This window comes from Chrysochloris asiatica, unplaced genomic scaffold, assembly GCF_000296735.1.
Source record: "Chrysochloris asiatica unplaced genomic scaffold, ChrAsi1.0 scaffold00226, whole genome shotgun sequence".
Classification (NCBI taxonomy): Eukaryota; Metazoa; Chordata; class Mammalia; order Afrosoricida; family Chrysochloridae; genus Chrysochloris; species Chrysochloris asiatica.
In genome coordinates, this window is record NW_006408744.1 from 1,541,477 (window position 1) to 1,566,836 (window position 25,360).

Here is a 25,360-nt window from a genome sequence, read left to right on the forward strand (position 1 = left end):
GGCATGGAGAGGGGGAGCTGCTGAGGACTCTAGATTCATCAACTAAGAAGAGAAGGACTAAGAACTGGTGGCCAAGAGCAGACTTGCAGAATGCGCCCTTTGGAAATGTAAATTATTATAAATGCCTGAGTGGGTTTTTTTTGTTTGTGTGTTTTTTAAAAAGCTAAAGTGGATAGAGAGAAATACTTTTAATTGATGGTATATGGGGGAGGAATTATAATCAATATAATGAAAGAAGTTATATGAATTGTTGAATGTGAAACTGATGATGTGCCCTGTAAACTTTCATTCAATCCATAATAAAAACCTTAAATAAAAATTAAAAAAAAAAGATATTGAACCCAAAGTTGCCGACATCTGCTTCTAGTTGCCTGAAGAATCCTGGAGCTATAATTACTACCACCTGGATTTTACAATAACAATGCCACTCTACATTTGTGTAGTACTTTTAACTATAAAGTCTACATATATAACATATATGTTCACATAAGTTACTCTATTTAATCATGACAAAAATGAGAGGTAAGCAGGACAGATTTCCAAAAATAGATTGCTAAATGAAATTTAGAGCAAACCAAACAGATTTATTTTCCCTGGAACAGTGTTCTTTTTGCTAGCCATGACCAAAAAGGCTTGAAAAATGTCACCAAGTTTATTCCTCTGCTCTAACTTTATGTCTATGAAGCAATAAAGTGGGGGATGAAGGCCTATTTTACTCTCTAGCCCTGGTGTGGCACTGTAGGATAAGAACTGGACTAGTAACCACAAGGTCGGCAGTTCAAACCCATCAGATGCTTCTCAGAAAGCCTATGCAGGGTGGCTATGTGTCAGAACTGACTAGGCGGCACTTAACAACATCTTAAAAAGAAACTTCCAAGAAAGCATGTTACCTCTCTGTCAGATTAGTCTCCTGATCAGTGCTGTTCCATAGCAACGCAATACAAATCATGTATGTATTTTTTAATTTTGTGGTAGTCACATTAGAAAAGGTAAAAAGAAACAGGTGGAATTCATTTTAACAATCTATTTAAAAATAGTATCTAAAAATTGTAGCCCAATATACATAATATTGTCAATTTAGTATCTAATCAATATTAAAACTATTGCCACATTTCACAATCATTTGTTCATACTGTCTCTGAAATCTGGTGTCTATATTATGCTTTCGCCACATCTCGATTAAGACCACATACAGTTCGAGAGCTCAAAAGCCACATCTGATTAGTGGTTACTATATTGGACAAGGCAGCATTAACATTCATTAACATTCCTCCTGCTATCTCTCTCCAAGGCACAAAGTAGTTCTCTATGGACGGTGTGTGTTTGCAGATGAACTATGGAGGCTCAATTTCTGATTCTCTCAATGTTGTACTAAGTAGCTTAGAGCAAGGCTCTGCTAAGACCTCCTACTTCAATCTCCCTTGGGCCTGCTACACAAGGCTACTAAGTTGCCCTTTCACGGTTTAATGAAGAAGCATGTAGAGTTTGAAGAATATGAGAAACTCTTCCTGAGACCCATAGCATGACCAACCATGTACTTTGCCAGGGACTATTTTAGCTTTAGAACTGAATGTTTCATGTCCCAGGAAACCCTTCAGTCCCAGACAAATAGCTGGTTACCCTACTGAAGAGCATCTAATAAAAATAAACAAATAAAAATAGCAAGTAGTATAAGTGAGTATGGGGGGCATCAAAGGAGTGTACCTGATGATTTTGTACATGACTGGGTTGGTAAAAAAGGGTTCATCCAGTTCATTGTGGCCCCACTGCCTGTAGCACAACAAATCAACAATCACATCCTTGCGGAACTGGCGCTGGTATTCAAAAGCCAATCGAGTGGCCCGGACCACTTCTTCTGGGCTGTCTCCATTGACATGGATGATGGCACAGCCTACCAACTTCCCTGAGGTAGAGAAGACCAAGATGAAGGTGGCCAGGTAACCCAGGATGACATTAGCCCACCTCCTGTTAGTCCTGATGCCTGTGTGGAAGGAACTACCCACTCTTGGAGCTTATTTGGTTTGGTTGTTCAGAACCTGTACTTTGGAGTCCAGCTGTCAAAAAAAGAGTTCAAATCCCAGCTCTGTGACTTAGTGTGTGATCTTGGGAGAGTAATGTATTCCATCTCAGTTTCATCTATAAAACTGAGGTAATAGCTTCTACTTAGTGATTATTACATAAAGATTAAATAGATAATACAAATAAGGTGCTTCACAGTGCCTGGTACATAATTGTTGGTGTTGTTAAGTATCAACGAGTCAGTTCTGACTCACAGCGACCCTGAGTTTCCAAGGCTGTAAATCTTTGCAAGAGCAGACAGCCTCATCGTTCTCCTGCTGGTATATAATAGCTAATACTTACTTTTGTTATTATATTTATTATAGTGGTCATAATATATGTATATGGAGGCCTGGGGTGGTACTGCAGGCTAAGCACTGGACCACAAGGTCGATTTGAACCAAAAAGTCAGCAGTTCAAATCCATCAGCACCTCCTCGGAAACCCTATACAGGGTTGCTACAGGTCAGAACCAGCTCGACGGCACTAAGCAACAACATGTGTGTTGTTGTTTTTAAGTGCCATCAAGTCAGTTCCGACCCACAGTGACCCTGTATAGGGTTTCCAAGAGGCAGCTGATGAGCTTGACCCACTGACCTTGCGGTTCAAACTGACTTCACAGTCCAGTGCACTAACCCACAGCACCACACCATAAAATATAGCAAAGATTACTATTATTTCACCTCCTAAAATAAAAGGGTCATAAAGTACATATTCTTCAAAGAGAAGCTCTAGAATAGATGTCCAGTATTTCTATCAGATTGATCACAAAGGCTTCATAGGTTGTTGTTAAGTGCCTTTGAGTAGCTTCTGACTCTTAGTGACCCTGTATAGGGTTTCTGAGGAGTGGCTGGTAAGTTTGAACCACCAACCTTTATACTCAAACCAACCTTGAGATCTAGTGCTTATCCTACAGCACCACACCAGGACTTCAAGGCTTCATATTGTCATTGTTAAGTGTCAATGAGTCGGTTCCAACTCACATAGACAGCCCCCAGAGGTATCTCGTTCAGGGTAAAATAGAACAACTCCTACCACCTAATAATTCTGTAACTTTGTGAAAAGGGAATGGATAATAAAAGCCCTGCCTTTGCACAAGTTGAAACAAGTTGACTTTGATTCTTTACATCATATTTCCAACCAAACTTTTCACCCAAATTTAGTAGTGGAATATATTCTTTTTGACTAAGATCTTGGGCACTTTATGTTTGAACACCCTAATGAAGATCTACTATTGTACAAACTGTGCTGATCTTTGGTTTCTACCAGATTATCTAATTGGTTGCTTAGCAATGTAATATTGTTTTCTCTAGGTTCCATGCTTTTCTCATTTCCTTGGATTTAAAGATCACACTCAGACTTCCAAAGGAATATCAACTTGGCATTGAGTACCAAGAATGTACCACTGAGGTACATTCTTCTCAGTGAATTGGACATTTATCTAGCAATTCCCTGTCTCATTCAGCAACATCGACTGTTCCCTGGGTTACATACCGATATCACTACAGTACAAGGAAGACCTTCCTCTCTCTGCTGGAGTGGTGTAACCCAGCTGGTTATTGACAATCAAATGGACACTCCCACCAATTCTGAAATGTGGGAGGTTGGAGAGCGTAAATGTTTCTGGAACAATTCCTTGACCACAGAAAGAAGCATCACCATGAACCTAAATCATGGGGAAATGGGAGGAAAACAAAGGATTAAGATATTCAGGTTTTCCAATAGGTATACGATGCTTTAAAATACTAAAAGTTATAAAAACAACCACCCTTCATTCCTCCCCTATTCTAAGTTTTGCTGGTTACAAGATTTTCCAGAATAGGTAAACTGATCTCAAAAGCTTCTTTCAAAGATGCTACTCAGTTGTTTTCCTCTAGCCACCACAATTGATCTATCTACATCACATCATCATCTGTTCTCATCACTTCAGCAAACATGCTAACATATTTTATTTAGTATATTACACACAGCAGTGCCATAGAAGGAGTGGCTGTTGGAGGTGCAGAGAGAAAACCAACTCTGGTCAAGTCTCCATGTAAACAGCCTGGGAGACACAAAAGAATTGTGCAGACCACAAATTGTGAGTTCTTTCCCTTCTGCCCCAAGAAAATGTATGTAGCTCACATCACCTAATCCTCACTGGGTGATATGACCACCAGGGACAGAGATGGAACAGCAATGACAAGGTAGTGTGAAATATAAATATATTATGTACAAGTAAAGACAGGTGTGTGGAAAATAAAATGTTAATGATTATGAGGTAATGTCTATAATGTGAGGTGATGTTATTCTTCCAGAACATTCAAAGTCTGCTGAATCAAAATACCATTACAAAACCTGGTAGGCAGAAGGTGTTAGATGAAAAAGAAAACAAGAAGTGAAGCAACTAATGAGTGAACTGTAGATTCCAGAAGACAATATGAACTATACCGATTTTATTCTAAAAGGCTATTATCATAAACCACCAAAATGCTGAACTAAAGAATAGGAAGATTTGAAGCACCCTAACTTAAGGCAACTACTTTAGCTATAAAATTAATAAAATCAAAAGACTGAAATATGAACCAAGAACAAATACTTGGAAGCAGGTTTTTTAAATGCCATTGAATATATCCTTAAATAAAATTGTCATTTCAAAAAGGTAGACTATTTTGGGCTTAGAAAAGGAAACACTTTGTTCATTAAGAACATTTCTAGCCTATACCTTACTATTGCTAGTGTCTGGTGATGCTATGGTTAAAGTGCTCAGTGGATAACAGAAAGGTCAGACGATTCTAACTCATCAGTTGCTCACTGGGAGAAAGATGGGGGCAATCTGCTACTGAAAACATTTACAGCTATGGAAACCCTCTGTACAATATGTTCTCTAGGTGTCAGAAACTACTTGATGGAAATGGGTATAAGTACAACTAGAGTCCCTGAGTGATGCAGATGATTAAAACATTTGACTACCAACTGACAGGTTGGAGGTTCAAGTCCACCCACAGTTGTCTTGTAGGAAGATCCTGGTGCCCTGCTTTCAAGAAATCAGTCACTGAAAACACTATGGTGCACATATTCAGAAGAGGATGTAGACCTAGGGATGTCATTGCTGACATCAGATAGATCTTGGCTAAAAGTAGAGAACACCTGAAAGATGTTTACTTGTGCATTATTGCCTATGCAAAGGCATTGGATTGCGTGCATTATAACAAATTATGGATAATATTGTGAAGAATGGGTATTCCAGAACACATAACTGTGCTCATGAAGAACCTATACAAAGAGCAAGAGGCTGTTGTTAACACAGAACAACGGAAAACTGAGTGGTTTAAAATCAGGAAAGGTGTACGTCAGAATTGTATCCTTTCACTATGTTTATTTAATATGTATGCTGAGCAAATAATCCAAGAAACTGGATTATATGAAGAAGAAAAACATGACATCAGGATTGGAGAAAGGCTCATAACAATCTGTGGTATGTAGATGACTCAACATTGCTTTCTGGAAGCGAAGAGAACTTGAAATATGGATAAAGATCAAAGACTAAAGTTTTCAGTATGAATGGCACCTCAATGTAAGGAAAACCAAAATTCTCATGACCAGTAAATAAACCAGTAAATACAATCCTGATAAAGGGAGAGAAGACTGAAGTTGTCAAAGGCTTCATTTTGCTTGACCCCACCATCAATGTTCATGGAAGCTGCAGTCAAGAACTCAGAGGAAGTATTGAATTAGACAAACCTGTTATAAATGACCTCTTTAAAGAGCTAAAAAGCCAAGATTTCAGTTTGAGGACTAAGGTGCATCTGACCCAAACCATGATATTTTAATCTCATATGCATATGAAAGTTGAACAATGAAGAAGAAAGACTGTAGAAAAATAGGTATATTTGAGTTACAGTGTTGGAGAAAAATACTGAAAGTATCATGGATTGTCAGAAGAACAAACAAATCTTTGTTGGAAGAAGTACAGCCAGAATGCTCTCATATCTTAAGATATGAGAATTCATATCTTGTACTTTGAAAATATTGTTAGGAGAGACTAATCCCTGGAGAAGGACATCATGCTTGATATACTAGAGGGTCAGTGAAAATAGAGGAAGACCTCCAATGAGATGGACTGACACAGTTGCATTAACAATAGGCTCAAACATAACAAGGTGGACACAGGACCATTCCTTCTGTTGTGCATAAGGTCACAGTGAGTTGGAATGGAGGGATGACCCCTAACAACAACAGCATTGTTTATACAATCGATATATTATCTCTGTTAATCCAGTCAACGACCTGGTAAGGTAACCAGACAAGGTAAGAGAGCAAAGGTTCAGAAATCAGATACAACACTTGAGGTCACTGCAATAGCAACAGGGGCAAAAAAAAAATCTGCATATAAGTGGGCCCACAAAGTTCAAAACCTGTGTCATTCAAGGGTTAACTGTATACATGTATATATATATTTTGCATGGATTGGACTAAACCAAAATCCAATCCACTGCCTCTATGTCAATTTCAACTCATAGCAACCCTGTATAGGCTTGCTTCTTCACTGGAGCAGAGACTCACCTTTTTCCTGCAGAGTGGCTGGTGGGTTTGAACTGCCAAACTTACGGTTAGCAGTTGTGCATATCCTACAGTGTCACCGGGGCTCCTTATGAAACCATAAGGACTAGGTGCTGGATGTAATGATGCCTAAGTTCATTGCTTTTTCTGCTTAACCATCGTATTTCCCCTTCCTTCCAAGCACTTGAGGTCCTTCTCTGCGGTCAAGCACCTCACATGCACATATTTTCATTTCATTCTCAGAAACTGAAGAACAGCATAAATTGTTATTTTACTTATGAGGCTCATAGAACCTAAATCATAGAGCCAAGTTCACTGAGGTTGTTGCTGATAAATGCCTCTGAGTCAGTTCTGACTTATAGTAACCCTGTATAGGGTTTCCAAGGAGCGGCTGGTGGGTTTAACTGCCGACCTTTTGGTTAGCAGTCCAGTGCTGATCCTACAGCACAGTAGAAATCAGGGCTTTAAATCAGTCACTCTGGACTGACACTCTACCCCACCACACCAATCCTCTGTTGAGACTTTGCCTTTCCTTTTCAGAGGTGATGTTTGTTGGTAAGTGCTGTGGAGTTGGTTCCAACCCATAGCAACCCTGTAAAGGGTTTCTGAGGACCAACTTAAAATTCAAACTCACTTTGTGATCCAGTGCATTATCCTGCAGCTGTCAGACCAGGACTCCACCCCAGAGATGGAAAACAGAATTTACATTTTGACAAGATGCTGGATCACCTGGGGATCCTATTGAAATGTAAATTCTGACTCAGCTTTTCTGGGACAGAAACACAAATTCTCAGCAGGGGGTCAAACAGGAAAGAACCAATTCAAAGCCCTATAGGACAAGCACTGGACTACAAGGTTGGTTTGAACCACAAGGTCTGCCGTTCAAATTCACCAGTAGGTCCTGAGAAACTCTATACAGGGTTGCTATGAGTCAGAACCAACTCAATGGCACTTAACAACAGCAAGAAGCTTAGCTCCAGAGTCCATATTCTCTTTATCTCACAATACAAATGAAAAGTCCAACCTCACACCTCACAGGGTCAAAGGGTTCCTGAAATCTGAACCCTTTGGTTTTCTAATTAATGAGGTCTCTTATGGGGTAATGATGTAAAAAAGAAAGAAAGAAAAAACAAGCCCTCATGGTGATTGATGGTTCAAACCCACTAGTGGCTCCATGAGAGAAAGATCTGGTAGTCTGCTTTTTGTTGTTGCTCCTTTAAAAAGATGCTGCAGTAGGAGTATTGCTTGTTTGCTATGATAAGAACATGACATCTCCTCACAACTTGCATCATATTTTTATGGTCTTAAGATTCTTGGCACTAAAGTGTGTGTGTGTTTATCATCAGCTCATGTATTCTCTTTCTTAATTCAGAAGAGAAACCACTAGACCATGCCCTATAAAACTTTTTTGTGGGAGTAAGGGACCAAACACAGCTGGGTGATTGTGAGAATTCACTTTCACCAGGTCCAGGACAGAACGAAAATAAAAAGATGAAAAGCAGTATCAGAAATCTTATTGAACGTGATTTGATAGGTTCCACATTCAGAGCTCCCACAAGAAAGTAGAATTGTCAAGGGAAGGTAGAATTCATGATGAATAGTTTTCACCTTGTCCAGACAGGTCTGGTGAAAGGAGATAGGGATAAGATTCTTATGATTCAATAGTGAATCATTGTTATCATGACTAATTGCTACTATCACAACTGCAAAGGTAGAAGTTTAGTAACAAAAAGTGGGGAGTAGTTAATCTTACAGTTCTGGGACAGAGGACCCTAGGACCATCAAGGGAGAAGAGCACGAGCAGAATGTGGAACCCTATCCAGAGAAGCCAGAATGGCAGAAATGATGACATGGAGAGATAGAGCAGGTGATGATTCTGGACTCATGGAAAGAGAAAGGCTGTATGCTGGTGGCCAGGAGGCAGGCTTGCAGAATGTGCTCTTTGATTTTTTAAATTATTATACATTCCTCAGTGTTTTGGTGTACATCCTACCACCCCCACTACCCCTCCCCCACCTCCACCCCCCCAAAAAAAACAGAGGGAACAGAAGCAAATACTGTTGAATGATGATGCATGGAGTAGATTGCCATCATTGCAATGAAATGATGAGTGTAAAACTGATGTTCTCCCATGTAAACTCTCACTAAGTTCACAATTAAAAAACAAAACAAAAACAAACAGAGGGAATAGAAGCAAATACTGTTGAATGATGATGCACAGAGGAGATTCTAATTACTGTAATGAAACAATGAGTATAAAACCAATGTTCTCCCATGTAAACTATCACTCAATTCACAATAAACATGTAAAAAAAAGAAAGTAGAATTGTATTTGGGAGCAAAAAAAAAAAGCAACACATGAATAGGCATAGAACCAAACTAAACCCACTGCCATTGAGTTGATTGTGACTCACAGTGACATAGTAGACTCATAGGACAAAGCAGAACTGCCTCATGGGGCTCACAAGGTTATGAACCTGTATGGAAGCAGACTGCCTCATCGTTCTCCTGCAGAGCGGCTGAGGATTCAAACCACTGACTTTCAGTTACCAGCCCAATGCTTAACTCACTACACCACCAGGTCCCTTGTCATAGCAGAGGAAAGTATAATTAGAACACAAAATAGAAAAAGGAGGGCAATCAGTTTTCATACCTTTAAAGGAAAGTATCACTTTTACCCCTTCAGAAGTTGACATTAAAATCTGCTTAATGTACTGGGTAAATACAATTGACTAAAATATTTCAGATTATCATGAAGTAAGTCAATTGCAAGGTAAAGAGAATGTCTAGCTAATGATTTGAAGATTTTTGTTATGAAATACTATATCATAATCAAATCCAATCATTGACTTTCTTCAAAGTTTCTGGCCCATGAAAAATTAACATGAATAAGATGATGATGTTGTTATCTGTATACATAGCAGATTATTCTAAGTATTACCTTGAATATTTATCTTTTTCTGTTAGGTGTGATGAGTCAGTCACTGATATCCAGGGCAGATTGTCCCCAGTAGTGAAGGGTTCATATTTAAATGAGTATCTACTCAAAGAAGAGTATGTGACCCACAGTCCAAACTTCTAAAAGATTCTGTGAGTTACCAAAATCTGGGGGTTCAGAGTAAGGGCTACATATTCTTTATATTGTTTGCCTTGATGTCAAAAACTTTCATCTTAAAAGAAACAAGCAAATGAAACCCACACTTAGTGACCTTGTTAGATACATGAATATTATGTGTTTCCTAGTGGGGTATACTTTCAGAGCACCAATGAGATTCATCCTCTTAGAAGTAACAGGTATGTCAGTCAATATGGCCATAATTCATCCATGACTCAAGAAAGAAAAACACAGCAAGAAGCCCATCTTGGGACTAGACATCAACTCTACTATTAATTTTTAAAACGATCCATAATCTTTTCTCAAATGTTCATGTTGACTGTCTATACTCTTCTTTTAGACCTACTAATCTGGATATTCCTGTTTCCTGGTTTTTCCATCTCTGGCTTCACTCTCTGCAGTTAGAAGTACCTGTAAGCAAATAACTTTGTCCCCAGGCTGAGCTGAACTGTCTGGAGAGTAGTCCCCATCCTGTCGAGACTGCTGCCTTCCACGAGTTTTCCCGACAGCCACAGGGTTAACAGCTTCCAGGTGTGAGGGATTAGGCAGCATTGTCACATGGAGGGGGTGGTGTGCGCCAAAGTCCAGGTCAACAGAGGAGGTCAGGTGAGACAGGACATCTCCAGTGGCTGAGACATTTTCTGGAAATTCACTTAAGCCTCGCATTTTACGGAACATCAGCTAACAAGAATAGATATTAAAAAATAATAATAAAATAAGGACTATTAACAACAACAAATGCTAGGAAAGAGGTGGTTAGTTCAAATCATACAATAAAAAAAACCCACAAAAGTGCTTTTACAACTATCTTTACTGGTTACTGTCTAATCAATCAATCTGGACTCACGGCAAACACATATCCACGTATGAAGCACTGCTTCATAGGGTTTTCAATGGCTTATGTTTTAGAAGTAGACCACCAGCTCTTTCTTCCAAGGTGTCTCTGGGTGGACTTGAACCTCCAACCTGTCAGTTAACAGCTGAATATGATAGCTACATGCACCACCCAGAAACTCCTCTTCATTATTATAAGCATTATCTAAAGATAAACACAAACTTCTAACACTGTTCAATTTGTGTAGAATTATTTACAAATCCTCAAAATGGAATGAAGTCCAACATTAAGAGAGCTCTTGTTGTTGTTGTTAAGTGCCGTTGAGTAGGTATAGTGACCCTGTACTGGGTTTCTGAGGTGCAGCTGGTGAGTTTGAATTGTCAACCTTGTAGTCCAGTGCTTATCCTACAGTGCCACATAGGGTTCCAAGAGAGATCTAGCATGTGTCATAATGCAAATCTTAAATTATCTCTAACTTGCAATAAGAAAAATCATTTAAGAATGCTGTATCAATCTCTTTAAAGTTAGAGAGGAAAATAATAGAATGGAATTTAACACTTAATCCTCTTTGGACATGCATGGTGAAGTATACTGGTTAGCTCAAGACAGATATGATGAACTATGGTATCAAATTCACAAAGGACTTTCTGTATTCATTCTTTCACTTCATTTTCACAATCTTCTCTGAGACAGATGTTTTCATCTCATTTACAATTGACAAACTTTTTTCCTCTAAATTACCCAAATTATTTAAATGACCAATCAGTTTCTTACTGACCTAGTTGCAAATATGAACATACATACTAATAATGTGTGAGTACATACATGTCTCTCACAAATATAATAATCTATAGTAATTTCTGCATCTTATTTTGGCCTAGAATAGTTATAAAAAGAATTTTGGTTTGAGAATTTCAGCATGTATTTCAGTTGTTGTTGTTGTGATGTGCCATGGGGCCAGTTCTGACTCACAGTAACCCTGTACAGGGTTTCTAAGGCTGTAAATCTTTACGGGAACAGAAATCCTCATCTTTCTCCTGCAGAACAGCTAGTAGTTTCAAACTGCTGATCGTGAGGTTCGCAGCCCGAATTGTGACCACTATGTTACCAGAGCTCCTTATGTATTTCAGTACATAACCACAATTGTCAGTTTTTTTGTTCTACTGTATTCTATATCTCCTAAGGTACTTTGTCTTTTAGAAACTGATTATCAACCTCTTATGGAAGTTCTGAGCCCTGGTATGGTGCTGTAGGATATACATCAGAGTGCTAACTACTAGGCTGACAGCACAAACCCACCAGCCACTCTCAGAAACCCTGTATAGGACCGCTACAAGTAGGAACTGATTTGATGTAACACACAACAAGAAGGAGGTCCTTGTTGAGGTGCTTGGTTGCTAATCCACAGGTTATAATTTTGTGTCCATCCAGAGGCACTTTGAAGAAAGTCCTGGTGATCTACTTCCAAAACATTACTTATTGAAAACCCTATGGAACACAGTTCTACTCTGATATATATAGGGTCACCATGAGTCAGAATTGACTCGATAGAAACTGGTTTTGTTTTATTTTGTTTTGCTTCAATTCAGAAAAACTGAAGTATGTGTAGTAATGCAAGTCTGGTCCTTAGACATGACGCCACATATATTTTGTAAAGGTTTTAAGGCTAACACATCCTTCCACCGACCTTGTCCACTCTGTTTAACTTTGACAAGTCCTTAAAACATTTGTAGTTAATTTTAATCTCCTGCCCTACAATACTAGTGAAGTTAACCCATGCATATTGGTTACAATTAAATGTCAGGTCTCACTGATGTTCCCTGGTATAAAATCTTCATTCCTGAGTATCAAGTGTTTTGAGACATTTGCAAAGCAGCTGAGTTGAACTGAGTGGGAATACCAAGATTCCATTATTTATAAAAGCATTCACTGGAGTGATCTCTTGAGCAAAAAATGTCTTACTAGTTTTAGTAAATCTGTTAACTATAAACTCTGTAACTAAAGGGACCCAAGATTTATTGGGGAGTCCTGGTGTAGCTCTGTAGAATAAGCACTGGACTAACCACAAGGTCAGCGGTTCAAACCCACCAGCCACTCCTTAGAAACCCTGCGCAGGGTCACCATGGGTCAGAACCGACTCCATTGCACATAACAACAACAACCTGACTTCTTGGAAGGGTAAGAATTGCACAGATCTTTGTGCTCATTTCAACAATTTTTATTAAATAAGAAAATATGCATCAGATAACAGGATTCATCGATTGGATATTCCTTGAAAATAAAATTAATCTTTAATTCTTAAATGGAAAGAATTCATGTAAGAGAATATGCAGAAAATCAACTAAATACCATTTTGATCCAAAACATAAAACCATGAAGACCAAATCCATTGCCACTAAGTCAATTCCAACTCACAGTAACCCTATAAGACAGGGTAAAACTATCCCATAGGGTTTCCAAGGCTATAAATCTTTACAGGAGCAGACCGCTACATCTTTCTGGTAGCAGTGAATTCAAATTACCAACCTTTTGGTTAGCAGTTCAGTGCTTTAACCATTGTGCCAGCAAGCCTCCTTATGCAAAGCATTGTTGTTAAGTGCTGTCGAGTCAGTCCTGACTCATAGAGATCCTGTATAGGATTTCTAAGGATCGACTGATGGGTTTGAACTGCTGACCTTGTCGTTAGCAGTACAGTGCTTATCCTACAGCGTCACACCAGAACTCCATCTAAAACATTAGGTTCTATCAAGCTACTTCATCTGCTTAGTTGGCTTTCCAAAAGGAAGAATGATCATCATTGTTATTCTGAAACAATCATTGCTCGGGAGAAACAAAAACTGCTATTGAGAAACATGGGAAATGCCTTACCTCTGGTGGGAACTGGAGGAGACCTGTCAATAAATTAAGCCTCCCTCTGTGGGGCATCCCAATAATAACATCGGTTATCCCACTGTAGGCTGACAGTTTCAGCAATTCATGGAAAAAGCCCATCATGCTTTCAGCCCCTTCACCTCCATAGCGCTTCACAGTGGCGAATTTAGTGGCCAAAAAGTGGTCAAACTCCTATGGAATATCACAACAGAAACATTAGTTATGAGAAGATAACTGACTACTCTGGTGAAAGACAGACAAGTTTATGTATTTTGTAAAACGATGCCACACTACTTCAAGTGACTGGAGTGGTGGCCCTTCGTTCTGTACCACAAAGATGGATATAAGACTATTGAATACAGTAAGAAAAACATTGTAGAGGGCACTAAGCAAAACCAGGATAACAACCTGAAGGGTAGAATAATTTACTCAAAAAGGGACCCCCTTAGAATGCATTTTTTCCTCAAGTTCAAACTCACCAGATACCGTTCTGGTAGGATTCTGGCCTTAGATTCTATTGCCTCCATTTTAGTTCAGGACTCTACTGTGCTATTTAATCTAAGTCACAAACTATACAACTTGGAAATAGGTTCTCATCATCTAAGAACGCCTGAATCCTGGCCATATTCCTGTCAGAAATTGGGTTCCATTCATTTTTGTTGACAGCCTCTCTTATGCACAGTTCTTTTGATTACTTGAAGTAATAAAAAGTGAAACAGGATCTTAAGGATTTTATAATATTCTGTAGAATTAATAGGTAAATGCATAAAAGGTGTTTTGACTGAGAACCAATAGCTCAGTTGTTTGAGGTTCTATTCCTTTCTTTTTTAGGATAAAGTGGTGTGTATATTTATTACAGTGTCTGCTTTGTTGATGGAATGGTGGGAATAAGTTCAAAGAGTTAGTGCCTTAATTTCCTTTCTTCAATATTTATATCTTTATAGAAAATGATCTGTTCATCAATATTGGCTGCTACTTTTATACCTGAGATTCTAACATTAGTTTTGACAGATGTTTTCGCTCTTCTGTGGTAAATGTCTCTTTTTTCAGCTCCTCAAACCGCTTGGCAAACCAGTCTTTTTCCTCCTGGTTCTGAAGTTGGGAGGTTTCAATAGATATTTGTCCACAGTATATTTGGTTGAGATAGGCTAATACTTCCTCAAGAGAGGCTTCTTCCTTCCCCATACTCAATAATCCTATGAATGGAATCAAAGGGATCATTTTAAAGAATAACCTACCATGTAGAGAACAAATTATAGAGCATACCAAAATAATAGTTTCCATTCTGAGAATTCCATTCTTAATAACTTGGGTCATCATCAATGCTTATATTTTTTTTTTCTAAAGAAAAAAACAAATATGGTGAGAGACCATAAAGTAATAAAATTAGAAAGGGAAAAAAATCTTTTTTATTTTAACAAAAACAGATCATGATGTCTTATGCCAAGTTTTAATTCTACAGTACTAGTAATTCCAAACTACAATTTGAAGCCTATGTTTATCTGTTTAATAGCTAAAAATCATTTATTCTACCTTTAGCTGAAATACTTACCTATCAAAATATTCTAATCTAGTTAATAGCTACATAACTATGTCTATTATTGAACAATTTATTTCAGTGTGAATTTAAAAATAAATTAATATCAAAGCAACATTTTAAGGAAAAGGAAATCTGTCTGACTCTCAGGCAAACAAAGGGAAGGGTGGTATGATAGTTGGTTAGCTCAGCACTAAATCAATCATTGGTCATCAGTCACTCCCCTAACCCTACAACATGGACCTAACAAAACCACACTTACTCTATGGTGCTTATGGCTTCTAACAATAAATGTTAGCTCTTTGGTACTGATTGTAAAAACTGCTTTGAATTTTTCATATTTCCTGTTATTTGTAGAAATTACATGTACTTAAAATACCTCTAAGAAAGGGAATATATAGATAACTTAGTTCATCCAATCATCAGATTTATAGGGTCCATATAGTGTAGTGGTTATGAATCGGGCTGCTAACTGCAAGGTCAGCAGTTTGAAATTATCAGCCATTCTGCAAAAGAAAGATGAGACTTTCTGCCCCATAAAGATTTACAGCCTGGGGAACCCTGTACAGGGTCGCTATGTGTCAGAACTGACTCCACGGCACATAACCACCATATGTCAGGAAGTGTGTTGGCATTGAGTGTACAAACATGACTAAGAGAAAGTCTTTTCCCTCAAGGAAAATCACAGACTTATGGGGGGAGAAAGTCTTAAAGACATATAACAGTATAACGCCACATGGACTGGTGGTTTCTTCCAGTAAGAAGAATGTAAATTGAGGTAAGTAACTTCCTGTTTCAAGGAGCTCTGGTAGCGTAGTGGTTATGAATCAGGCTGCAAACCTTAAGGTCAGCGGTTTGAAACTACCAACCGCTCCGCAGGAGAAAGATGAGGCTTTCTACTCCCGTAAAGATTTACACCCTCGGAAACCCTGTACCAGGGTCGCTATGGGTCGGAACCGACTCGACGGCACTTAACAACAACAACTTCCTGTTTTATCCAAATGCTGAATGAAATTTTTGTTATTAAATGCCCTCCAGATGGTTCTGACTCACAGCAACCCTGTATAGGGTTTCCAAGGAGCAGTTGGTAGTTTTGAACTACTAACCTTGTGGTTAGCAGTCAAGTGCTTACCCTATAGTGCCACACCCAGATTCTCAAATGCTGAATGAAGGGTTTGAACATATTTTTAGGGTATGGTGTTATTGTGATATCAGATTAAGTTTTGTTAAATGTGCTATTGTTGAAAGTTGTGGATAGTAAAATGAGAGTGCAAATGAGGGAATATATTGAACACTACCTTGGCAAGTGCTGGGAACCTCAGCTTCACAAAGCAGGATCTCACCCCTTGAAAATGATCCCATGAGAGAGATGAAAAAGAAAGTCTAAAAGGCAGAAAAGGGAAAACAGGAAAGAGTAGTGTTATGGAAACCAAGACTATCCAAAGTCTTCTCTAAGGCTGTGGAAGGTTATGTGAGAGATGGAGAAGAGAGTGGGATGGGCAGACAAGAGTTCTTAGAATCAAAGGAGAATGTTCTTGAATGTGAGTGTGGAATAGTTCAAATGCAAAAGGGCAGCAGGGCAGAGAGGTAATTTCAAACAAAAGAAAAAAAATCAATAAGTATGGTCAGCAAGAGGTGTGAACACACTCCTCCCACGGTCTGACAAAAATCACAGTCAAAAGTGGAAGGAAAGTATTTCTTATAGGGAACCAAAGAAGGAAAATGATCAGTAGTTGTTTGTAATGTCACCTTAAAAAAGTCAAATAAGGACTAAAATGTTCTATTGGATTTACCAATTAAATGGACCAGTGAAGTCTGCAAGAAAAACTTCCAAAGAGCAATAAAGGCAAAGGGCAGACTGAAGTGGGTATAATAGTAAACTGGAGGTAAGGAAATAGGAACCATTTCCATAGGCTTTTCCAGAACCTTAGCTAGAAAAGAAGAAATCTAAGGTAGTAGTTATGTGGGGTGAGGAAGAAGATGAACAATGGTTATTAAAGATGTAAAAACCTTAACTTTCTTTATGTGCTGAAAAGAAGCCAGTAGAGAAGTTGAAGATCTGGAAAAAGAAGAGATAATTCATAACTGAGATCCCAGAGAGACACCTATAAATTGGTAGAAGGATAACCAGGAATAAGCTAAGAAATGCTTCTTTCCTCAAGAAAGGGAACACAGAGAGTTGTGGTTAGATCTAGAATTAGATAACTGTAAGACAGCAAAGCAGATTCCTATCAATGAAGTAGGAGGATGAGGGTGAATGGCATAGACATCATTTTAAGTGGGCAGAAGGGATATGGATATTTTAAGATGAGTCTTAAAGGAGATGACCAAGAATTAGCTAAAGGACTGCTGAGTGACATCAAGAGAATAGGATTGACTGAAATCATGAACTTGGAGTGGAAATATGGTTGCACAATTCAGTCATGCTTAATTCACTAAAAGGCCTAAAGAAAAATGGTATTGTTGTACTGACACAGTTGGAAATTTGAAGAACAAATGCAGCAGAAGATAAGGTGACAAGAAATTTGAGGATGGTAGCGAAAGTGATTAAAATGAAGCGTCTTATATTAGGAAGCATGGAAGAAAAAGTGAGAAAGGAATGAGTAACTGAGAAAAACTGGAGACACAAAAGAACCAGGGGTCAGATAGAGCTCAAAGCTCAATGCTAGTGGGCCTAATAAGGTAAAATAGGTGGAAGGATGAATTGCTTACAGTAAAAGTGTTAACTACTGAAATTAAGATGGCAGAGGTGACATGCAGGTGATGACCTTAGACTAAAGAAAACCACAGTGGTAGACTGCATTGCTAGAAGGTTTGCTGATGTGGATGTTCAAGTCTCCAAAGTAGTGGCAGGTTGTCATGAAGAGGAAGATTGTGAGTCAGATACTGGAGGTCAGTAGTTGCGGCAGTAAGGCAAAAGAAGGTAGAGCTGAATTGTACAGGTGGAGGAATTTCTCCTAAAAAATAAAGGTAAGTAACTATGTAGGATTTCCTGTGTCCTTCTGCCATCTTGAAACTTGAAAATAATATCGGAGAGAGAAAACAGGCAGCTTCGACTTGAAAGCTACAAAGGAATCAGAAACCTGAAAAAAAAACCAAAACCCTTAAGATTACAGTTAAAAACATTGATGGAATATTGTATAAATATGGGAGTCAGGAGTGTGCAACGGGGGTTCCTAAGAACAGAGTGAAGAGATGAGGCAGAGAACAGTGGAAGGAAGATGAAATAAAGGAGAATCTTAGGAGAAGTTCAGATATGACAGATGACCAAGGGCTTAACATTTTGGACAGTGACTGAGATAACATATGCACACCCAATCTTAATTCCAGCTGTCTTGTGACATTGTCAGTATATATAAACTTTAAACTTTTCATTCAGTTGTAGTGCGCAACATAAAACATTTCATAAATCACAAAATGTCTTCACATACATTTTCATTTTGGCAGAGTTTTATTTCTCAGAGACTGAATATTTCAAAAATAGCCCCAACTCCAAATCCCATCCAACTCCAATTCCCATCCCACATGTTCTTCCAGAACCTTGACACCCCCACCAAGAACCTAGGCAGCCTTTGTAACTGCCTTGATTAGTAGAGTTTGGCAGAAGTGACACCATGTGACCCCCAAGGCTCCCTCTCTAGACACACACAGACTTTTGGGGTTCTGAGTTAACATATAAGAAGTCTGGATCCTCTGAAGCCAAATAAGCTCTAGAAACAATGTGGAGAGACTACACTGACAGAGACTGAAATGCCCAAGGAAGTGAATCACAGATCCCTGCTCTTTGCATCACAGACTCCAGACAGGTGAGTGACTGAATCTTCTGATGACCCCCACCCGACCATTCTGACTGCAAACTCATGAGTGACCCCAATTGATAATGACCTATCAGGGCCCAATCAATCCCCAGAACCACAAGAGATAAAAAAGTAAATGCTGTCATTTTAAAGACACAATATTTGGCTTATAAATAAACTTATAAACAATAGACAGAATATTACTAATTGACACACTATCAGAATTTGACATTTCCAAGGTAAATTATTTCCAATTAATCACATGAGATAGGAGGACCCCAAGATCATGACTTGTGATCTAGGCCCAATTTTTTTTTTTTTAACTTCTCAGATGGGAAAAAATGGAATGCTACGGGCAAGAACACAGGATAAATTAGAAAGCACAGTTTTGAAAACAGTCAGACCTGAGTTGTCATCATTTCACCTCTGCCACATTCTAGCTACAAGTTACTTAAACTCTCAGTGTCTCCATTAAGATGGCAATAACAACTTTGGTGGGTGGCTGTAAGAATGTATTGACAAAGTGTCTGGCACATGTTGCTATTGTTGGGTGCCAGAAAGTCAATTTCAACTCAATGACACCATGTAACAGAATGGAACTGTTCCATGGGGTTTTTTCTAGGCTGTAATCTGTATGGAAGTGGATTGTTGGTCTTTCTCCTATGGAGCTACTGGGTGGGTTTGAACTGATAACCTTTTACTTAGCAGTCAAGCACTTAACCATTGAACCACCAGGGCTCATCTGGCTTATATGGAAGCTGAATAAGTTTTTGAACACAGGAAACAAGCCCTCTCAGAAGACCATTCGAGAGCTTCAAGACTCCTCCGTGAGAGCAGTTAAAACATATTCCTTGCTGTCTCCTCACATCACATGGAAGTCTCACCTCTGGCTAGCAAGCAGTTTCTTCAAGAAGAGAGAATGGAGTCTGTTACAAATTGAATTGTACCTACCCAAAAGACATGTTGAACTCCTAACCCCTGGTACCTGTGAGGATGGCTGTGTTTGGAAATGGGGCCTTTGAAGATGCTGTCAGTTAACACAATGACCACGGGAGAGTATGGTGGGTGCTAATCCTATAGGAGTGGTGCCCTTATAAGGGAGAAGGCACCACAGAGGCAGAGATTAGAATTAAACTGCAGCTACATATAAACCAATGAGCCTGAGGCTACTAGAAGTAGACAGATATCAAATGATCATCCCCTACGGTCTTTAGAAAGACCATGGTCCTGTTAGCATTCTGGATTTCAACTTCTCACTTCCAGAAATGTGAGAGAATACATTTTTGTTACATATAAGCAATCCATTTTCTGGTACTTTATTCTGACAGCCCCGAGATATTAATATAGATCCTCACTTCCTGTGGGCAGTTCTCTGTTTCCACTATGGTTGTGAATGAACTTTACCTGTGGTACTAAAGGGTCCCTGAAGGGTCTGCACAAGAGCTTGGATTTCAGGCACGTCCTCCAGCAGGGCTTGTCCGGTAAAGAGGGGATTTATTTTGGCAGCTTTATGACCATGTTCACAATATACCATCACCAATCTGGCAAGGCCATGATCAACTAATTAGGGAAAAATACAACAATACAAACAGTTTAAGAAATGCTTTCAAGTGGCAAAATCAGCTTTTGAAAGAAATGTGGATATAAACATTTTTCATGCATTGCTCCTAATCACCACATTCAGGTTTAAAGACTATCAGAATCTAGATAAACACATATATAGTCTTAAATTTATCTCATGATAGCTAAAGCTACTGCAAGGGGGGTTAAAAAAGGAACTAGAACTGAGTGTTGTTGTTGTAAAGTGCAGTCGAGTCAGTTCCGACCCACAGCAACCCTGAATAGGGTTATCCGAGAAGCAGCTGGTAAGCTTGAACCACCAACCTTGCAGTTCAAACGGCTTTGCATTCTGGCGAATTAACCCACAGTGCCACACCAGGGCTCCAGAACTGAGTACACAGATGTAAAAATAGCTAAGCAGATGGATAGGCATTAGAAGGGAAAACCCCCCAAACTGGAAAGAACTGCTAAAATATTGAGATTATAGATAAATATGGCTCTTTTTTTTGGTCCCCGAAATGTCTGAAGTATTTTCATATTGATATCTTACATAAAAATGAAAATTTGTAGATAGAACTACACAATCAATGTTATATTTCTTTACTTAATTCTTAAAGATCCCAGGTACATAGTTATTTCATAATTCACAAAAATCTTAGACTAGGAAAAGTTATTAAGAGATGATCTTGTCACATAATGCAAAAAAAAAGAGTCCCCTTCATAAAACCCCAGAGGAGTGGCAGCTTGGTCTCCAAGTAAATGAAAATCATTATCCTATTATCTTTCAATAACCCAATCCTGTCTTAGACTCCTTTATTTTGTGCCAAAAGCTTTCTTCCCTTTTCCATGTTCATCCTCAGCAGCCTTACATAAACTAACCACAAACTCCTCAAGACATAGAAGATCTATTATTGAGGGTATATATTTCAGGGAAAATATTTTTTAACTTTTTGTTGTGAATTAAGTGAAGTTTTACAGAACAGATCATAAGTCTCATATTCAACAAAACATACACTTCAGATCATTACAATGATCGCAAACTCTTCCATATTAACAGTATTTACTTCTATTCACTTTAACTACAGCACTTAACCCACTGTACCACCAGTGCGCCTATATATGAATAAATAAACTGAACACATGACAGTGATTGGAGTCCTAGTCTGGTGCTGTAGGATAAGCACTGGACAGCAGGTCGGTTTGAGCCATAAGGCTGGTGGTTCAAACCTACCAGCCGCTCTTTGGAAACCCCATACGGTGTTGGAACCAATGGCCGTTAGCAACAGCAACAAACAACACTATCCCTGAGTATAGAAATTCCTGGTTTGTGTCCCTTTTGCTTGTTGAGTTTTCTTCATTCTCCACAGTAATATGTATAGTTGAGCTCCTTTGATACAGCCAGTTAGCTGACTTGCTTTGGATTCGTGTTTTCTCTAGAACACCTGGCACGCCTGCCCTTCCCAGCTGAAGAATCATATGGTTATGTATGTATGAGGGGGCTTCAAAAGGTGTGTGGAAAATGGAATTGAAAGATAATACGAAAAAAAAAAGATAATAGAATTTTTCCAGGAACTTTTTGAATCCCTTTCATATGTTATATTTGTTACTCTGAGTCCTGATGTAGCACTGTAGGATAAGCACTGGACTGCTAGCCCACAAGGCTGGCAGTTCAAACCCACCAGCCGCTTTTTGGAACCTACAACTCAATGGCACTTACCAACAATACAAGCTGTGGAAGGAAAAGCAAGATATTGGGGGAGAAATACAAAAAATGGAGAGATATTTTGGAAGCAGACTGCTTTCATAGGTTCTTTTCATTTTAAAGATTTGCATATACATAAACAAAAACAAACATACATTTAATTTAAAATAAAATCCTTAAATCATCTATCATTTCTTTAGGATACTCTGTTGTTTGTTGTTATTGCGTGCCATCGAGTTGTTTCCGACTCTCAGCACCCTGCAGGACAGAGTAGAGCTGCTCCACAGGTTTCCTAGGCGACGCGTCATCTTGACAAGAACAGATCATCTAGTTTTCCTCCAATGGAGCTGCTGGGTAGGGTGAAACCACAAAACTTTTGGTTATCAGCCGAGCACTTAACCGCTGTACCTCCAGGGCTCTCTCTGTTCTTTAATGTTTGTTTGTTTGTTTGTTTGTTTGTTTGTTTGTTTTAATTAACTGGCCAAGTTGCAGTTTCAAATTCTTTGAAAAAAAAAAAAAAATGCTTTGGCTGTGTTATTTTTTTCCAGCAAATAATGAAATTACAATACAAAAGGGTGATATGATAGCAATAGAATGAATATCAAAACCCAATCTCACTGCTGTCGAGTAGAACTGCCCCATATGGTGTCCACAGCTATAAATCTTTACCAAAGCACACTGCCATAACTTTCTCCCCTAAAGGGGCTGGTGTGTTCAAATGGCAGACCATATGGTTAGCAACCACGTGCTTTACCAGTGCACCAAAAGGGCTCTTTGTAAAATAAATGTCTTCTTTAAAAAAAAAGAAAAAAACTTCCTATTAAGAGATATCTTTAAGCTGCAAAGGCCCAACTCCTAGTCTGCAGCTGCAGCAATTGTTGTTGTCAGGTGCCATCGAGTCGGAACTGATTCATAGCAACCCCATGCACAGAAGAACAAAACAATGTCCAATCCTGGGCCAACCTCACTACCGCTGCCACACTTGACGCCATCAATAATGCCACCTGGCTGATCCATCTCATTGGGGGTCTTCCTCTTTTTCTCTGTCTCTCCATCTTACCCAGCATGACATCCTTCTCCAGCAACTGTTCCCTCCTGACAATATGTCCAAAGTATGAGAGACGGAGCTTAGCCATCCTGGCCTCCATGAAGCACTCTGGCTGCACTTCTTGCAAAACAGCAATTAGGAAGGAAGAAATAGTCTGGAAGGAGCACAGGGAATCACTGGGAGTAATGGAAAACTCTGTAGCTTGAGTGTGCTGGTGGTCTCACAGGTGTATGTGTCTATCAAATGGCATCAAATGGTAAATTTCCAACAAGGGCACTTTACTGTACATGAATGATTCAATAAAGTTGATTTTTAAAAAGCTGGGCCTAAATCAAAGGATTGCTATAAAAGTAAACTGAATACTTTCATGTTACATATAATATTATCCAAACAACTTAGTACCCAACATATCTGCAAAAAGGTCAGGAGAATTTGATTTGATGTTTAACTCCCTAATGAAGCCAGAGGAACTAGGGACTCAGCTCACCAGCCGCTCCTTGTAAACCTCATACAGGGTCGCTATGGGTTGGAACTGACTCTACAGCACTTAACAATTCTCTTCTTCAAATGAGATGGGAAATACTGGAGGTATGATTCTGGCTCAGGAAACTGGCATCTACTAGATACTCAAGAAATATCTGTTATTATTTGAATGAATGGACTGAAGTGCTGAGATTCAGCAAATTGCAAAAGATTGAAGGCTCTCCAGAGTCCTCACACTTGGAGTACACAAACTGAGGAAGATTCTTCTTGCTCACTTTAAATCTCTTTTCAGAGAAATACACCCTCCCATACCAAGGAGTGGGTCTCCATGAATCATACTTTATTACTCTAATCAGCCACCCTTGGGTTACTGGATTGCAAAGACACCTGAGTCAAGGAGAGCCAGATGCAATCTTTCCAGAATCTGAGGCTTGGAATTGAGAGGCATGTTGTTGTAAGAAAAGAGTTAGATGAGATTGCTATCATCAGAAAAGCCTACCCAAGAGGTTGCCACTTGGCCGCTGTCTGCTAACTTGGATTTCAGGAGGATTCCCACTTGATGCCTCCCTGTTTGTGATGACATTGAGGTTTCTGCTGAATACCTTTTGGAAGTCTGGAATTTTGCAGAAGGTGCTTATATGAACAGCTCCCAATAACAATACTGAGTTGTTTATGTACAACAAACTTCCTCCCCTGGACAGAAACAGTGCACACATGTTGCTGCATTTTCATCACTTGAGGAAGAGTACACTGTGTGACACCTCATGGGAGGGAGAGGGCAGAAGGAACTATGCAAACTTGGTGCATTTTTCTATTATGATCCAGCTTCTTACGCCACTGGAATAAATCTCAGCCAGTTTACAACTAGAAAACCTTTATTAAACAAAAATATCAAAATGTGAAGCTATTGTTTCTTGACATATCCTCCACCTGTTGTTGTTAAGTATCATCAAGTTGGTTCGGACTCATAGGGACCTTGTGTAGGGTTTCCAAGAAGCAGTTAGTGGGTTTGAACCACCAACTTTGTGGTAAGTAGTCCAGTGCTTATCCTCCAAATAGGTCTATCAAATTCTGAAGGCAGTGCTTTCATCTCTCTAACCCCCTGTCTACACTCTTGGATTCACACCATGTCAAAACATCAGTTTTGGCATCCTTGAGGTATTAAAATCATGTTTTTAAGTATTCTTTGAGTTTGGGGAACAAGAAGTCTGAAGGGGAAAGAGAAAGGCTGTTTGCTGAAGGCCAGGAGACTGGCTTCTAGAATATACCCTGTGGCTGTTTAAGTGATTATATATATCCCTGCATGTTTTTTTCAATACAGGTGCTAGAGGGTACATAGGTGTTGACATGGGTGACAGGGCAAAGCAATATACAACTGGAGGGAGGTCAGCAGAGGAAAGATGGAGGTGTCAGAAGACAGGGGGAGGAATGCAGTGGTTGGAGTGAACAGAGGTAAATGCTCTTAACTATTGGTGCATGGAAGGGATTGCAATAATATAATGAAGCAAAGTATATAATTTGTTGAATGTGAAACTGATGATCTGCTCTGCAAACCTTCGCTCAATTAACAATAAAAAGTTAAAAAAAAAAAAAGCCACATGACTTTGAATTAGAACATTATATTTTGTACAGTAAACTCAGACCTAGGTTATGCAACTGAGTTCATTTTACATCCTTTCTTCCATTCTCATCTCAAACACTCATACATAGCTTCATCAAATATATTTGTTTTGCCATTTCTTTCTTATAATGAACCACACTTTTAAAAGACAGCTTTTTTCTGGTGTTTCCCCTTTTGTTCCATTCTTTTCCT

General features: G+C 39.0%; 1 protein-coding gene across 1 annotated transcript in view; it reads right to left on the reverse strand.

Annotated features, from left to right (window-relative positions):
* DHTKD1 (dehydrogenase E1 and transketolase domain containing 1) overlaps positions 1 to 25,360 on the reverse strand; it is a 100,382-nt gene that overhangs the window by 56,569 nt on the left and 18,453 nt on the right. The window contains exons 2-7 of the mRNA XM_006873178.1: positions 20,159 to 20,314; positions 14,405 to 14,616; positions 13,418 to 13,612; positions 10,126 to 10,395; positions 3,552 to 3,723; positions 1,705 to 1,903 (exon numbers count right to left, since the gene is read on the reverse strand). Of these exons, the coding sequence (XP_006873240.1) occupies positions 1,705 to 1,903; positions 3,552 to 3,723; positions 10,126 to 10,395; positions 13,418 to 13,612; positions 14,405 to 14,616; positions 20,159 to 20,314 (1,204 nt within the window). The remainder of the gene's footprint in view (positions 1 to 1,704; positions 1,904 to 3,551; positions 3,724 to 10,125; positions 10,396 to 13,417; positions 13,613 to 14,404; positions 14,617 to 20,158; positions 20,315 to 25,360) is intronic.